Source organism: Callorhinchus milii, unplaced genomic scaffold, assembly GCF_018977255.1.
Source record: "Callorhinchus milii isolate IMCB2004 unplaced genomic scaffold, IMCB_Cmil_1.0 Scaffold28, whole genome shotgun sequence".
Classification (NCBI taxonomy): Eukaryota; Metazoa; Chordata; class Chondrichthyes; order Chimaeriformes; family Callorhinchidae; genus Callorhinchus; species Callorhinchus milii.
Window position 1 is genome coordinate 4316138 of NW_024704769.1, and position 16824 is coordinate 4332961.

General features: G+C 50.3%; 1 protein-coding gene across 3 annotated transcripts; it reads right to left on the reverse strand.

Annotated features, from left to right (window-relative positions):
- Nucleotides 1–1471: 1471 nt before the first annotated feature.
- On the reverse strand, nt 1472–11653 carry LOC103174080 (paired box protein Pax-2-B). Of its 3 annotated transcripts, none has more exons than XM_042344492.1 (11): nt 11423–11653; nt 10416–10547; nt 6498–6663; nt 5688–5885; nt 5019–5104; nt 4723–4851; nt 3959–4140; nt 3249–3369; nt 2680–2781; nt 1996–2076; nt 1472–1550 (listed from the first exon to the last, which is right to left on the reverse strand). In XM_042344492.1, the coding sequence occupies exons 2-11, from the start codon at nt 10438–10440 to the stop codon at nt 1474–1476; spliced, it is 1167 nt and encodes a 388-aa protein (XP_042200426.1). In that variant the 5' UTR covers nt 10441–10547; nt 11423–11653; the 3' UTR covers nt 1472–1473. The 3 variants fall into 3 exon arrangements, with proteins under 3 accessions (XP_042200426.1, XP_042200428.1, XP_042200427.1); XM_042344494.1 differs by having other exon boundaries at nt 10416–10609; XM_042344493.1 differs by lacking the exon at nt 11423–11653 and having other exon boundaries at nt 10416–10668.
- Between the last annotated feature and the right edge of the window lie 5171 nt (nt 11654–16824).

Below are 16824 nucleotides of genomic sequence, written 5' to 3' on the forward strand. Positions count from 1 at the left end.
TGATGCAAAAGGCGCTGTAAGAATCAAAATGGAAAAGGATTGTTGTAACAAGGCCTGAGAGGCAGGAGTTCAACCGAAAAAATACATTAACTGATCCTGAAAGTAACTGTTTAAACTTTTATTTCCGTCGTTCGATCATGCTACATGGAGTTTAAAACGTGCCTCCTTAATGCCTAACATACATGTTGTTGGCGTGATGGTGGTATAAAACAAAACCTGGAGTGGAATGTTCTCCGAACTGAACGGGCAGACTGTAGCCTGTTTTCCCTCCTTTCCCTCTCCCCCGCCCCCGAAACATACAACCCTTCGGATGTCTCCAAGCCGTTGGCTTTAAAGAGTCCATTTCCGGTGAATGTTGAACAGGGAATCCGAGAGGGGGGGCGGGGGGTGGGAGGCGTTAAAGCTAGTCACCATCCTTCCGGAAGTTTGCTTGCTCCGTGTTTCCCAGGAGACCAGCGTTAATGGACGTGTTTCCTCAAAGCTTCAAAGGAGCTTGAGTTGAGTTGAGTTCAGTGCAACCTGGGAGCAACGGGACAAAGTCCTGGCCTGCACAGACTTGGAGTTCCCTCTCTCTCTCCCTCTCCCTTCCTCGTGTCTCGCTCTCGTCTTCGTAACGGAACGAATAGTCGTGAACAAAGTCTGTTGTCACGTAGTGTCCTCAGACGGTCACTGGGGGGGAGGTTTCGATGCTCGTGGGAAGCGATGAAGCATTGCTGTTGATGTTGTGGTGGTGGTGGTGTTGATTTGGTTGGCATTTCCCATCTTCAGGTCGAGCCTGAAGACCTTTTTCTCTGACCGTGCCTACCATCACTCCCCCCCCCCCCCCCCACACATACACCCCACCCCCCCCCACCCCCAGCTTGGCCTCGTGCTCCACCACTGTCAAGTGCTCTGACAGGGTGCTATGTTATGTAAATGCAAGTTTTTGTTGCTGGCGTTGGGGGTAGGAGAGGGGTTGGTTTCCAATGGAGCCCGGCTGTTTGCCCCTCTCTCCTCTCTCTTCGTAGAGGGGCAAACGAGGAGGTGGGGGGAGGAGGGGTGGAAGGGAACCAAACACACATTGTCAATGCTCCAACTGTACTCAACAGGCAACAACTCCAGGAATTATCCTTATTGGAGTCTCCGTGCTTTGAGAGAGAGAGAGAGAGAGAGAGAGAGAGATGGCATGTGGTAAATCCAATGCAACTTTTGTCCTTGTCAAAATGTCCGCCCCCCCCCCCAGAGAGAGGGGGCAATTGGCTGGTTTATCTCTCTCCCCTTGTTGCCCAGGTCCTGTCCCCTTTGCCCCGTCGCTCCTCTCCTCTCCTCTCCGCTGTCTTGTCTCCTTTTCCTTTGGTCTGAAACAAATGGTTCTCCTCCCACACCCAACCTCCACCCACCTCTCGCCTCCCCCCACACCCCCTCCCCCACATCGTCACCCCCGGGCCTAGGGGGCCAGGCTTCCCTCGGCAACACTCCCGGTTGCCGGGGCGACTAGAGGTGGTCGTAGGGAGCGGAGGCCGCTGCGGGGCCGCTGGGCCGGGAGCCTGAGCTGTAGTAATAGGGAGAACCTGAAAGGGAACAGACACAAGCCTGAGCACAAGGCCTCGATTGGGGCCAGAGGTCAGGCCCAGGGTCAGAGAGGGAAGGGAGGGAGGAAGAAAAAGAGGGGGCAATTGAGAAGGATGGATGGGTGGAGAGGGAGGGGGAGGGCGAGGGAGACAGAGAGAGAGTGGGGGGGGGGGGGGAGAGAAAAAGGGCAGGAGAACGTAGGAACAGGAGGAAGCCATTCAGCCCCTCGAGCCCGTCCCACCATTCCATTAGATCACGGCCGACCTGTGCCTCAACGCCAAATCGAGTGGGGGGGGAAAGAGAAAGGTAAAGGGAGGGAGAGAGAGAGAGAGGGAGGGAGAGAGAAGAACGAGAGAGAGCGATAGAGAGAGAGAGGGAGAGAGAGAGAGAGAGAGAGAGAGTTAATAAAGTTCGAGAGCGGCCAGGTTTGGGTTACGGGCTTACTGATTAATCCGGGGCTGGGGAATCTCCAGGAATCGGTGTAGGACGTGTAGTGTGTGTAGGGACTGGCGGAGAACTCGCTCCCTGCAACAGGAACACAACATAGTCATCACATCACATCAGAGCCCCTCCGCCCGCTCGCCAGGGGGTGGATACATCAGATACACTCCTCTTACCCTCACACCCCACCTCTCTCTCCCCCTCTCTCTCCCCCACTCTCCCTCCCTGGCTCTCCCTCTCCCTCTCTCCTCCCATCTCGCTCGCTCTCTCTCTCTTTCTCTCCCACCCCCCCCCCCCCCGCCCTCGCTCTCTCCCCCTCGTTCCCCCTCCCCCACCACCCCCTCCCCTCATTCCCCTCCTTGCTCCCTCCCCTCACTCTCCATCTCCCTCTCTCTCTCTCTCCCCACCCCACCCCACCCGCCCCCACACTCTCTCTCTCTTTCTCTCCCCCCGCGTGGGACGGGGGCCCAGGAATTCCATTACACGCTTGGCAGCCGTCGCCCCCGGCAACGCGTCAAACAAGCCAGGTCAGGGCGAGCGGTGACGTCTGTAACGGTCTCGGCTCAATCATTAACGCCCCCCCCCCTCCCCCTCGCGACCTGAAGATAGGGAAGGAAGGGGCAAGGTGGAGGGAGAGAGGGAGGGTGTTTCACACACACACACACACACACACACACGCAGACCAACCGGAGACCATGCCAGTGATGGTTGAGGTGTTGTAACTGCCTTGCCCATTGCCAGGGACGTGAGGAGGATATCCTGGCAATGTAGACCTTACCATCTCACGCCCTAGAGTGAACAAAACAGCAGAGGTTAATGTTAGTGCTTTCGGGGACTCTGAGCTCACAGTCCAGGCTGACGCTCCAGTGCAGCGCTGGGGTGGGGGGGGAGACAGAGAGAGAGAGAGAGAGCTCTGCATTGTCGGAGATGCCTTCCTTCGGATTAGGCGTCAAAAACCTCACTCACTCCCAGTCCGTGCCCCGGTCATGCTGACGTTAAAAGAAATGCGGCAGCCAACTGCGCACAGCAGCGCCCCACAAACAGCCGTGGATTGCGTGACCAAATTTTATATTTATCTTGGAAGGGATCATTGTTCCTGGAAAGCGATCCCCTCAGTCGCCGAACAAGCGGGTTCCTACTGGAGGAAGGAAACTTGGAACAAGGTTTCGCCCTGACCTGACCCACCCGGGAATCGAACCCGGGGTCCTCTTGCTTGCGAGGCGAGGGCTCTCACCACCGAGCCACAGAGAACTCACCTGTCACCACGCTGTAGGTCTGTGAGTTGCAGATATTTCGTGGAAGGGCTGAGCTGGAGGCCAGACCCGACTTCCCTTCCTCCAGTCCGTTAGTCAGCGCAGGGGCAGGGTACAGAGGCGACTGTGTGCGTGTGTGACACGCAGAGAGAGAGAGAGAGAGAGAGAGAGGCTGATAATAATCCTTCCATTTGATACAGCGCCTTATCACGTCTTCGAGTCGTCTCAAAGCGTTTCACAGGATATACTGTAGAGCGCAGTGACTGTGTTTTGTGGGCGAAACGCGGCAGCCAGTTGCGCATGGCAGCGTCCTGCAAAGCAAGTACCTGGTAAGCCAAAGCCCCTAACTAACGGGGAGGGTAGTCCTGGCTGGACAAGCAGCGGGAAAGCTGGGCAGGTAGGCAGCGCTCTCAATGGCGAGCTGTGTGGTTTCCGCTGGTTAGACTCCAGCAGTTACCCCCAACCCATACTCTGGGCTCCCCCCCCCCCCCCCGACAAGCCTTGGCTCTCACCAACCTGCACCTAATAGTATCTAGAAATTAAGTAAGCAGCGGGCGTCCCTCCAGGGAGGGGGAGAGAGAGAGAGCGTTCCATTCCAGCAATCCATCTCTTTCCGTGTGTAGGTGGGATGTGGGGAATGCTCAGTTGGGTTTGGATATTCTTAAGCAACGGTGACGGGTTTCCACGCGTGTCGGACGCCCGCGGCTTCTCACCTGCTCTGCCTTGCTGTGCCCAGGCGGGGGGGAGAAGACGTCAGGGTAAGGCTGGCGCTCGAAGGCACAGTCCAGCACCTCCAGCTGGCGGGAGAAGGTGTCCCCGCGGAGCCGCTTGCGAGAGCCCCCCCCAGCAGGTGCGGGCTGTGTGCCCCCCGTCAGCGGGCAGCCGTCATCCTCACCTGGGCACCGCGGGGGAAACAAAACTGTCAGCTCCGTGTGCGTGTACGTCTGCGCGTGTGTGTCTGTGTGTGTGTATGTCTGTGCGTGTGTATGTCCCCCCCCCCCCCCCCAAACTCCCCCACCCTCTGTCTGAGTGTGTGCTCGGAGTGTGTGACGGACGCAGATAATAAGAATAATAATCCTTCCAAGTTGATTGTCACATCTTCGTGACGTCTCAGAGCGCTTCACAGAATACACTCCATAAAAGTCTAGCGACCGCGTATTTTGTGGGCGAAACACGGCAGCCGGTTGCACACAGCAGCGTTCCCCCGCACACAGCCGTGGATCGAGTGACCGCATCGTTACTCTGAAGGGATTATTTTCCCCCGGAGAGCGATCCGCCAAAATCGACTAACCAACCAGGGTTCCTGCTTACTGCTGGCAAACAGAGGGGCGCGGGCCTGCGAGGGTGCGCGCGCGCGTGTGTGTGTGTGTGCGAGGGAGCACGTGCGGTGGGTGTGACAGGCGCGCGTGCTAGAGACGTGTGTGTGTGTGTCCCGTGTAGCGTGTGTATGCGGGTGTGCGGTCGGTCGGTCGCTCACTCTCGGCCAGTTTCCTCTTGCTGTGGCTGCCGGGCTGGACGAGGCCGAGGAGGCCGTTGATGGAGTAGGCCGGGGCCTGAGAGTCCGTGGCGGGCGGGGACTCGGGTGGCGTCACCGTGGAGTTGGGGACTGTAAACAACAACAACAACGACACCAACAACATGGGTGTATTTACGCGGCACCTTTTCACGTCAGGAGGACGGCCCAAGGCACTCGCTCGCTGACGGTGGGGAACGTGGAGCAGAGCCGGAGCCCGCCGAGCGGAGGGAGCGGACAGGTCAGTGACAGATACTCACCCAGGGTGTGCACTGGGCTCAGTCTCGTGCTTAAATGTTCCTCGAGGGGCAGGTGAAACGGCTGCTGTACTTTTGTCCTTATAATCCTGAAAAAACACGACACTTTGGGTTCGCGCAGCAAAGCCTCTCGCGTCAGGAGGACGTCCCTCAAAGCGCTCGCGAAGTGCGGAGACCGTGTATTTTTTTTCCCGTGGGCGGAATGCGGCAGCACAATTTATGATAACGATGACAATAATCCTTTGCATTTGACCCGGCGCCTCGTCGCGCCTCATCGCGACGTCTCAAAGGGCTTCACGGAACGCACTGTGAAGCGTAGTGACTGCGCGTTTTGCGGGCGAAAGGCGGCAGCCCAATTGTACTCAGCAGCGTCCCCCACCAACAGTCGGGGGATCGATGACCAAATTTTAAAGGGATCATTGTCCCCAGAAAGTGATCCGCCAATCGACTAACAAGCGAGTTCCTACTGACTGCCGGTAAACAGAGGCGCGTGTGTGTGTGTGTGTGTGGAGTAAGGAAACTTGCCGAAGGTTTCGCCCTAACCTGATCTGCCCGGGAATCGAACCTGGGTCCTCTGGCTTGTGAAGCGAGAGCTCCAACCACTGAGCTACAGGACTTCCCCCGCCCCCGTGTGTTGTTATGACGTGCAGCCCCCTCCTCCCCACCCCCCACCTGTTGATGGAGCTGACACTGGGCACAGTGTCGCTGTCACACACGCCCTCCGCCAACAGCCGGTCACGGATCTCCCAGGCGAACATGGTGGGGTTCTGTCGCTTGTACTCAGCGATGTTCTCCACCACCTTGGGGGTGGCCACCTTGGGCTTGGAGCCTCCGATCACCCCCGGCCGAATACTGCCCGTCTCATAGTACCTGCCACACAGTCAGAGAGTGTCAGAGACTCACCCACAGCCACATCAACGCTAACACCAACACCAATTCTAACATCAACACCAATGCTAACACCAACACCCACACCAACACCAACACCCACACCAACACTAACACCCACACCAACACTAACACCCACACCAACACCCACACCAATGCTAACACCAACACCCACACAAACAATAACACCAATGCTAACACCCACACCAACACCCACACCAATGCTAACACCAACACTAATACCCACACCAACACTAACACCAATGCTAACACCCACACCAATGCTAACACCAACACCCACACCAACACCAACACTAACACCAACACCCATACCAACACCCACACCAATGCTAAGACCAACACCCACACCAACACTAACACCAACACCCATACCAACACTCACACCAACCAACACCCACACCAACCAACACCCACACCAACACCCACACTAACACTAACACCAACACTCAGTCCACAACGTGTCAGAGTCTAGTCAATGTCAGTGCCAACATCTGTGTGCCTGTGTGTGGCTGTGTGCCTGTGTGTACCTATGTACCTGTGTGTGGCTGTGTGCCCCTGTGTGCCTGTACTGACCTGCCCAGGATCTTGCTGACACAGCCGTGGCTGACCCGCAGTTGGCGGGAGATGTCACAGGGACGGACGCCCTGATGCGCCAGGTCCACAATGCGCTGTCTCACCACGTCAGGCAGTGGCCGCCCGTTCACAAACATCCCTCCCAACTGGTTCAGTCCTCCGTGCCCTGAGAGAGAGAGACACGTCAACTCACTCACACACACACACACTCACACACACACACACACACACTCACTCACACCCACACACACTCACACCCACAAACACTCACTCACACACACACACACTCATACACACTCACACTTAAACACACACACACACAGCACTATACCACACTCACGATGATAGTAATAATCCTTGCATTTGATACAGCGCCTTATCACGTCTTTGAGACGTCTCAAAGCGCTTCGCAGGATATACTGTAACGTGTAGTGACTGTTTTGTGGGCGAAACTCGGCAGCCAGTCGTAGAGTGAGTGAGTGAGTGAGTGAGTGAGTGGGGTAATTTTATCTGGGGGATTGATGGCCAAGAGACCGGGGGAGACAGAGAGAGAAAACCTCCCTCGTCTTTTCCAACAGTGCCACGGGAGCTCTTTAACAGATGCCTGAACGGGGCTCAGACAGGGAGTGAGGTTTAACGTCTCATCCAAAAAGGATATCTCTCTTTCCCTCTCTCTCTCTCTCTCCCCCCACCCCAACCCCACCAGCGCTCTCTTTCTCTAATCCCTCCCCAGCTCTCTCCCCCCACCCCCTAGCGCGCGCGTGCTCTCTCTCTCTCTCCCCCCCCCCCCCCCAGCACTCTCTCTCTCCCTCCCGCCCTCCACCCCCAGCGCTGTCTCTCTCTCTCCCCCAGCGCGTTCTCTCTCTCTCCCACGCGCTCTCGGTCTCTCTCCCCCCCCACACCCAGCGCGTTCTCTCTCTCTCTCTCCCACGCGCTCTCGGTCTCTCTCTCCCACGCGCTCTCGGTCTCTCTCTCCCCCACACCCAGCGCGTTCTCTCTCTCTCTCTCCCACGCGCTCTCGGTCTCTCTCCCCCCCCACACCCAGCGCGTTCTCTCTCTCTCTCTCCCACGCGCTCTCGGTCTCTCTCCCCCCCCACACCCAGCGCGTTCTCTCTCTCTCTCTCCCACGCGCTCTCGGTCTCTCTCCCCCCCCACACCCAGCGCATTCTCTCTCTCTCTCTCCCACGCGCTCTCTCTCTCTCTCTCCCACGCGCTCTCGGTATCTCTCTCCCCCCCCCCCAGCACTGTGCTGGAGCTTCAGTCTGGACTGTGTGATTCCAAAGCCCTTGACTTGGGGACTTGAACCCACAACCCCCTGACTGCCCTGACCACACACAGCACTGCATATAACACTGTATAACAGACTGAAGCAGGAGGTCTGTCTCTCTCCCTCTCCCCCTGTCCCTGTCCCTGGGGTTGAGTCAGGTTCATTCCGGATTTGTCCTCACTTTATCCTGGTTTCTCACGAGCTATTGACAAACTTCCCAGTTCAGTCCCAGGTCACAAGCTTACAACCCCGGGCAGAGCTCCGCTAATGTTTTTAATTTAACTTAAAATAAAATAAAATAAAATAAAGCAGATTTTTTTAATGTATATACCCACGTTCATTCGCGCAAAAATACATGGAAGAAAACAATCACCGTCTGGTTTGGGAAACAATAGATTAGTTTTACTTTAAAGGATTTGTCTGCTTTATTTTGTGACTTTAAATCACAAATATAATCATATTATTCCACTACATACACACACACACACACACATATATATATATATACCACACAGACACACACACAACAAATCACGATTTGTGTGGGGCTTTTACACGCACGTTTTTTATGCGATGAACCAGTTATTTTAGAAATAAAACGCCCCGAACTCGTTGAAACCGCCCCAAAAAGGCTTACTTCGAAACGAATCATTTGCGATTTCGTTAATTATCGAATGCAATGCATTAAAACGTGCAATTTCTCCCCACAACACACACACACACGCACACAATTGCGCACACACCTACATAACGCCACACATTTAAGCCCAACACAACTCCTTACACACACACAAACATATATATATACACACACACACACACACGTACACACATACACATACACATACACACACATACACACACACACACACACACAAATACACAATCAAAAAACACTCACAGAAAAAAAATAACACGTTAAAATCCCTGACACAAACTCCCTGGACAGACACAGACACACACATATTTATATATATATATATATATCCCCTCCCCACAGAGACAAAACCCCCTCCCACACACATATTACCCCCCCCCACACACACACACACACACTGTCCTCACTCACCAGTTCCCTACACAACCTTCTGACCACCTTTATTACTGACTGGGATTAAATCACTCAGTAATTTATTGTGACTATCGTTACCATAAATATGGTTCTAACCCGAAATCAAAGCCCGACTTCACTCTGAGTCCGATTTACAACCTGAGAAACGAATTCAACTTAAATATCCTTTTGCTTCTCGATCTCACTATTATTACCACAACCTGAGATCCAACCAACTACACGTTAATTCACCTCGTAATCAAGTGTTAGCATTGCTGTCACAATCCGGAATAAATAACAACCAGTACACAAATTCATTCCGTATCAACCCACAGCATTACAAACCACAACAAATTAAATCCAACTTTATGTTTAATTATAAATACGGTTTGCGATCCGAAACCAAAGCGTAAATTCAACTTTGTTACCCAATGATAACGTTGGGGGGAAAAAAAACACAGATCAGGTCCAGTCTTATTTGGAAACCAATTGTAAATATTATGAGTACAATTCGGAAATCCAAATGTACGTTTACTTTGTGTCCAATTCTAACACTACAAAAACATAATAAATTGAATCCTCCACATCCCGAGTATACACATCACCATAACCTGAAATCCAAAGTATGAATTCACGTTGTATCTGATTGTGACATTGCAAACAGAATTACACCACATCTCACTTTGTACCATTATTATTATTATTATTGTAAGTAGTATTATTATTACAATCTGGAATCCCAGGTTTCAGTGTCTTTTTTTAATCTAATTATTATTGTTGTTGTTATGATTACAATCCGGAATCAAAAGTATAAACCACTTTCTATTTAATTGTAACATTACAAACGAGAACAAAAATTAAAAATCCCACTTTGTATTTAATGATAAATATGATTACAATCAGGAATTCACGGGCAGCTTTGCTGTATGTTAGTTACAAACTGATTATAACATTAGCTGTCAACCCCCTCTCTCTGTCTCTCTGTCTCTCTCTCTGTCTCTCTCTCTGTCTGTCTGTCTCTCTCTGTCTCTGTCTCTCTCTCTCTCTGTCTGTCTCTGTCTCTCTTTCTCTGTCTGTCTCTTTCTGTCTGTCTCTCTCTCTCTGAAAACATTTAATTTACTTGAAAAATATATATGAAACACACACACACACACAAACTGGTCATCCAGAAATAGGAATATTCTCTGTTCCTACATAAAACACAGCGAAGGACAGAGAGACAGACACAGAGACAAACAGACAGACACAGAGACAAACGTACAGACACAGAGACATACAGACAGACACAGAGACAAACGTACAGAGAGAGAGAGAGGGAGACACAGACAGAGAGAGACCTGGAGACTGGGAGTGGGTCACATCGGGAAGGTTTGGGAGGCAGTAAAATTGCTGTTTTGGATGAAGTTTTGGAGGGTTTAATATGTTGTATTTGATCCCAGAACAGAGAAAGAGAGAGAGAGAGATTCCCTTTCACACACAGTTTCCAATTGTAACCTCACAAACAAAAACATAAACAACAATAATCTTTGGGTGAAGAACAAGAGGGGAAAGTTATCTGTGTGGGGTGTGTGTGTGTGTGTGTGTTGTTGTTGTTGTTTACCTGTCTGTGCTGATGTCTGGGGCATTCCTTGCTGACTCTCTCAAGATGAACCTGTGCTGGTCTGTGGCTTGTGCACAAACTGGGCTGGGTTTTCGCTTCACACAGGTTCATTTGCGCATTCTAGCGAATCCTCTGTGGGTTGGGGGGTTTGGGGAGGAGAGACGACCAAAGGCATGTTGTAAAGCGACCTTGTGCTTAAAATATATATATATATAAATGCGATGGGAATGGTTTTAATAAGCACACGCTCACTCTCCCAAGTTCAGGCATAAAAGTTATTTTTTAAAAATATATATTAATTATGAACAATAACGATAATAATTAAGAAAATAATGCCTCCACCCCACCTGTTTAAACAGCTCACTAATTGGCTCAGTGCAATATCTGGACGAATGAACGAATACAGTAATAATAATAATAATAATAACCCCTGCATTTGATACAGCACCTTATCACATCTTCGAGACGTCTCAAAGCGCTTCACAGGATACACCATAAAGTGAATTGACTGTATTTTTGTGGGCGAAATGACATTTGTCTCAATCGAATCATAGGTTATATATATATGTATAAAAAGGTAAAAACAAAAAATAATAAAAACAATTGACAATTGTCCTGATAAAAAGCTCCCCCCCAAAAAACTGTACAAGACAATTGAACAAATAAAAATGCCCTGAAAAAGGCACAAAAAATTGTTGAAAAATTGAAACAAAAATCTTTACAAAAATTGTTTTAAAAACGCACAACAATTAGACAAAAAATTGAACATAAAAAGTGCACAGAGAAAGGGCATAAAACGCACCACAAATATTCCCCCCCAAAAATCGAACTAAATTGTCCCAACATTGTTTGCAAACGTGTGGAAAATTGCGCGTAAGAAAAAAAAGTGCGCAACGTTGCACAAAATAATGCGGCGAAAATTGTTTTAACAAAAAAAAATCGTGCGTTTGTTTCAAGGGGGAAAAAAAAAGGCGTAGCTTTTAGGAACAGTCGTGTGTTTATCTTACCTCACTCAAACCTGCTCCTGGGAGCTAAATCCTGGCAATCCGGTGAGTAGAACCAGACAGCGATAACATAACATAGCCCATCGCATCTCTCTCTCAATGTCCCTGTATTCCCCCCTCAGGCGCACAGTGTACAGCACTGCCTCGTGTTATTATATTAGAGCGCTCACTTCACAAACGAGAGGGTTTGATTCCTGGTCGGGGCGAAACCTTAGGCAAGTTTGCTTACTCCACACACACACACACACGCACACACACACACACACACACGCCTGTTTACCAGCAGCAAGTAGGAACCCGCTTGTTAGTCGATTGGTGGATCGCTTTCCGGGGGTAATAATCCCTTCACAAAAAAAATGCGGCCGCTCAAACTGCTGTGCGCGATTGGCTGCCGCGCTTCGCCCTCAAAAATACGTCTCAAAGCGCTTCACAAACTCTCCTGCCAAGCGAATTGACTAAATTTTTTGATACGTGTTAAGTTTAAACGGATGTACGTTATTTATTACGGCGTATGTTTGTTTTTCTTAATGAAAGAAATGGTGGTGGCTTTTTTGTTTAAATCCCATTAGATTTCCGAATTGAAATGGGTTAAAGTGGGTTATTTTCACGATTTTAATTCATTATTTAGTCGCACGAGAGGAAATTCTTTTCACGCCAGAATGAGTCAGTGTCTGGTTTCTCTCCTGTCAGTGATTTACCCACAGCCACTTTAATGTTTGTAGCAACCGCCGGTGTTAGAACTTCCCTAACCTGTCCGCTCCCTCTGCTCAGTGAGCTCTGACCTGCTCCACATCCCCCGGCCCGGCCCGGCCCAACGCACCATCGACAGTCAGGCCTTCAGCCTCTCTGCCCCCACACTTTGGAACACCATTCCCACAGTCCCTCTGCCTCGCTCCCTCCCTTGTCTCCTTCAAGGCACATCTCAAGGCCGTCCTCTTTGACCGCGTCTTCGGTCAACCCTCCTACCCCCACCCTCCCTGCCCTCCACCCCCTTCCTGATCCCAACCCCCAGCTCGGGTCCAAATCCCTGACTGTCCAGCGCCTCAGGACGTCCTTCCCGACGTGAGAGGCGCCGTGTAAATGTCATGTGTTGTTGTGGTTGACACAACGCTTAACATATCCAGGCTGGACAGTCACTCGAGGGAGTGAAGGGAAGAACGCAGTCCATGGGAGCGGAATATTTTATGACATTAATATTCTTGATAAATACCCGACAGGCGGAATTGGCCACTCACTGAATTTTACTTGTGAATAGGTAAAGGGACTCACAAGTAGGTTCTTACTGACTGCGAGGGAAAGAGAGGCATGTGTGTTGAGTAAGGAAATTTGCCTAAAGTTTCACTCTGCCCGGGAATTGAATATGTCTATGTGTGCGTGTGTCTGTGTGTGCATGTGTGTGTCTGTGTGAGCGTGTGTCTGTGTGTGCATGTGTGTGTGTGTGTGTCTGTGTGTGTCTGTGTGCGCGTGTGTCTGTGTGTGCATGTGTGTGTGTGTGTGTGTCTGTTTGTGTGCGTGTGTGTGTCTGTGAGAGTCTGTGTGTGTGTCTGTTTGTGTGTGTGTGTCTCTGTGTGTCTGTGCGTGTGTGTGTCTGTGTGCGCGTGTGTCTGTGTGTGTGTGTGTCTGTGTGAGTCTGTGTGTGTGTGTGTGTGTGTCTGTGTGTGTGCGATCATGTGAATGATGCATTGCTTCCCCAGTTCTCGGTTCACGCCTGTCATTCACACAACCTGCGAAGATAAATGATAATAAGTTAAAATCCACTTAACAACTAACGCTACACGTTCTCCCAACACACACACACACACACTTGCCATGCTCAGTGATTCCCATGGAGTCAGATAATTACAGAATAATAACGCAGGGATGACGCCATTTGTCACTTTCTCTGACTTTTTTGAAGTTTCGCACCTTGCACTATTGAGTTCTCTCGAGGCGGGGGCGCGAGAGGTGACGGTGGGGGGTGGGGGGCCGATGTACAGTAATAATAATAATCCTTGCATTTGATATTGGGCTGTATCGCATCTTCGATGCGTCTCAAAGCGCTTCACGGAATACACTGTAAAGTGAATTGTCTGCGTATTTTGTGGGCGAAACGCGGCAGCCAATTGCGCACAGCAGCGTCCCCACAAACAGCCGAGGATTGAGCGACCAAATTTTTTTTTTGAGGGATTATTGCCCCCGGAAAGTGATCCGCCACTTGCCTAACCACCGGGTTCCTACTGACTGCTGGTAACCAGAGGCGTGCGTGCGTGTGTGTGTGTGTGAGTGTGGAGTAAGGAAACTTGCTCAATGTTTCACCCTGCCCGAAAATCGAACCCAGGTCCTCTCGCTCGCGAGGCGAGGGCGCTAACCCCTGAGCTGCAGGACTCCACAAATGTTCTGTTGTGTTAACCTTATCCCAAATCGTTTTTATAAATTGTGAACACTTCTATTCAGTCGGTCCGTCACCCCTTCCCCCCACCCCACCACAGTCTTAATTTCTAGCTGAAAATACAGTAGCTTGTTCCCATACTATACCATTCCACATAACTCTCATCTCTCCTCACACAGACACACACACATAGAGACACGCACTCACACACATACATACACACACACGCACACACAATCACATACGCTCACATACATACACTCACACCGACACACACACACACAATTGCACACGCACACACACACAATCACACACGCGCGCGCTAAAGGTTGAGTCGTTATAAATAGAATCTCCCTCAAACTAACAGTGACCCCCCAAAAAAAATCCCTTAAACGGCAATATCCATTTCGTCTGCCTGACTTGTCACTTCCAGCCCCAACTCCCAAACTCAGGAGCACCGAAGCATCTTGTGCTGTGTACTCAACTGTCTCGCAGTGACAGCTCCCTCATTAAATAGATTACTGCAATAAAACTCTTGTTACTTTCAGAAAGAAAAATGATCAGGAGGAAATAATTATAAAAGGTAGCAAGGTGGACACGAGTTCTCGGCTTCCCTGGACTCAATTTCAAGTTCCTCACGACCTCTCCCACCAGCCACCACACCCCCAAACTCTCTCCCTCTCTCCCTCTCTCCCTCTGCCTTGCCCCCTCCTTCCCCAGCTTCAGTTCGGTACCCGATAGACCTTCTCATTCGATCGTGCTTACGGACACCTTCCCCCCGGCTCGCTGTCGTGCTCCGCCACTCTCGAGGGCTCTGGCGCGCTGCCCTGGCAATGAGGGGCGCCATGTAAACGCAAGTTGTTGCTGTAGCTGTGTGTCAGCCTGGCTCAGTGGATAAGGCACTCGCTTCGCAAGCGAGGGAACCTGGGTTCGATACCCAGGCGGTTTCAGAGCGAAACCTTAGGCAAGTTTCCTCACTCTATCCGCACCGAGCGGTAACTGGGAACCCGGTTGTCAGTCGATTGGCGGATCGCAATACATTCTGTGAAGCGCTTTGAAACGTCTCGACGACGTGATAATGTGCTGTATCAAATTATTATTAGCATTGTTATTGTACGATAATCCCTACGCTTAACACAGGGACCTTTCACCTCAGTCAGGCAGACCTCTCACAGCGGGACATTGCACTGTAATTATAATAATAATCCTTGCATTTGATATAGCGTCTTATCGTGTCATTGAGACGTCTCAAAGTACTTCACGGGATATACTGTAAAGTTGAGTGACTGTGTGTGTGTTGTGGGCGAAATGAAGCAGACAATTGCGCACAGCTGCGTCCCACAACCGCAAAGTGTAGTGACTGTGTGTTTTGTGGGTGATAGTACAGCGTGGGGTCTAAACCCCGACGTGGACTAACAGGCTCGGGTCGGGTGGGCTTTTCTGAGGGGAGCGTGTCTGCACAGGGGTAAAGCCAGCCTCTCTGTGTTTTTCCCACCTTGATTTCCCAAGACATTCCCCAGCCTGGGAACCCAGGAGGGAATCACCAACACAGCTGAAATTTAGGATTTAATCCTATGGCTCATTAAGCTCCCAGGAGCTGGTTGCTTCTCTCATATACATCATCCATGCTTAGTAACCATAATGATGACATTACATTAGTAATTCAAAATGAATTTTCTTTTTATAGGGAAACTGAGAATTCTTGGGGTAAAAAAAAGGTAGTTATCAAGGTTTATGACTTGCACGCTCGCTCTCGCTCTCGCTCTCTCTCTCTCTCTCTCTCTGTGTCCCTCACACTCTTTCTCTCTCGCTCTCTTTCCATCTCTATCTTGTGCTCTCTGTCTCTCAATCGCTCGCTCGCTCTCCAAAATAATAATAATAATCCTGGCATTTGAGACAGCGCCTTATTACGTCTTCGATGCGTCTCAAAGCGCTTCACAGGATATACTGTAAAGTGAGTTGACTGTATATTTTGTGGGCGAAACGCGGCAGCCGATTGCGCACAGCAGCGTCCCCACAAACAGCCGTGGATTGAGCGATTAAATTATTATATTTGAGTGACCAAATTATATATCATTCTCTCTCTCTCTCTCTTGCTCTCACTCTCTCGCAATCTTTCGTTCTCTCTCTCTCTCTCTCTGTCTCTCTCTCGCTCACTCTCTCGCTCATGCTTTCTCTCTCTGTCTTTCTCTCTCTCTTTCTCTGCAAGGGGTGAGCTAGTCCAGAAACTGGGAGCTTTGAGAGAGAGAGAGAGTGAGAGAAATAGAGAGAGAGAGAGAGAGAGAGAGAGGCGTGATGTCTTTTTGAATATTTCCGCACAATTTCAAGGCTGATTCTCACTCATCCATCATCTGACAGCTCTGTGCAGCCACCCTGACTGACGCTCACTCCCAAATTACCATATCTCGAGCTGTTTTTTCCTATATACCTATATCTGTTCACTATGTGTGTGTGTGTGTGTGTGTGTGAGTCTGTAATATGGGGAACGTTCTTAAAAGAGGCATGTTATATATGTATTTTTTGCACGCGTGGGCCCCGCGATCAGAGCGGGCACACACACACGCACATACTCACATACACACGCAGACACACACATACGCACGCAAACGCACGCACAGTCATATACACACACACACTCCCCGGGTGAACTTTATCGATAGAGTTTGCTCTAATTAAAATGCACAACAAGTGGCTTGGCTGTTACTCTCTCTCTCTCTCTCTCTTCTTCTCTCGTGCTCTCTCTCATTCTCCTCTCTCGCTCTCCTCCCTCCTCTCTCTTTCGCCCTCTCTCCTCTCTCGTTCTTCCTCTCTCTGGCACTGCCACTTTATCCTCTGGTTCTCCTTCTCCTTTCGATCTCACACTGTCACACACTCACAGTCTCACACTCTCACACACTCACAGTCTCACACACTCTCCCCTCATATCCTGTGAAGTGCTTTGAGACGTCTCGATGATGTGATGAGGCGCTATATCAAATGCAAGGATTATTATTATTGATTTATATTATCATTATATTGCTTCAAACCCAGTGAGTTT

What these genes read in the sequence shown, in the direction of transcription:
- LOC103174080 (XM_042344492.1), bottom strand. Translation starts at nt 10,440, where the DNA reads ATGCCCCAGACATCAGCACAGACAG. An exon ending in GTCAGCAAGATCCTGGGCAG is followed by an intron (nt 5,886 to 6,497) that starts GTCAGTACAGGC and finishes ACTGTGTGGCAG; the next exon opens with GTACTATGAGACGGGCAGTA. An exon ending in GAGCCCAGTGCACACCCTGG is followed by an intron (nt 4,852 to 5,018) that starts GTGAGTATCTGT and finishes TGTTGTTTACAG; the next exon opens with TCCCCAACTCCACGGTGACG.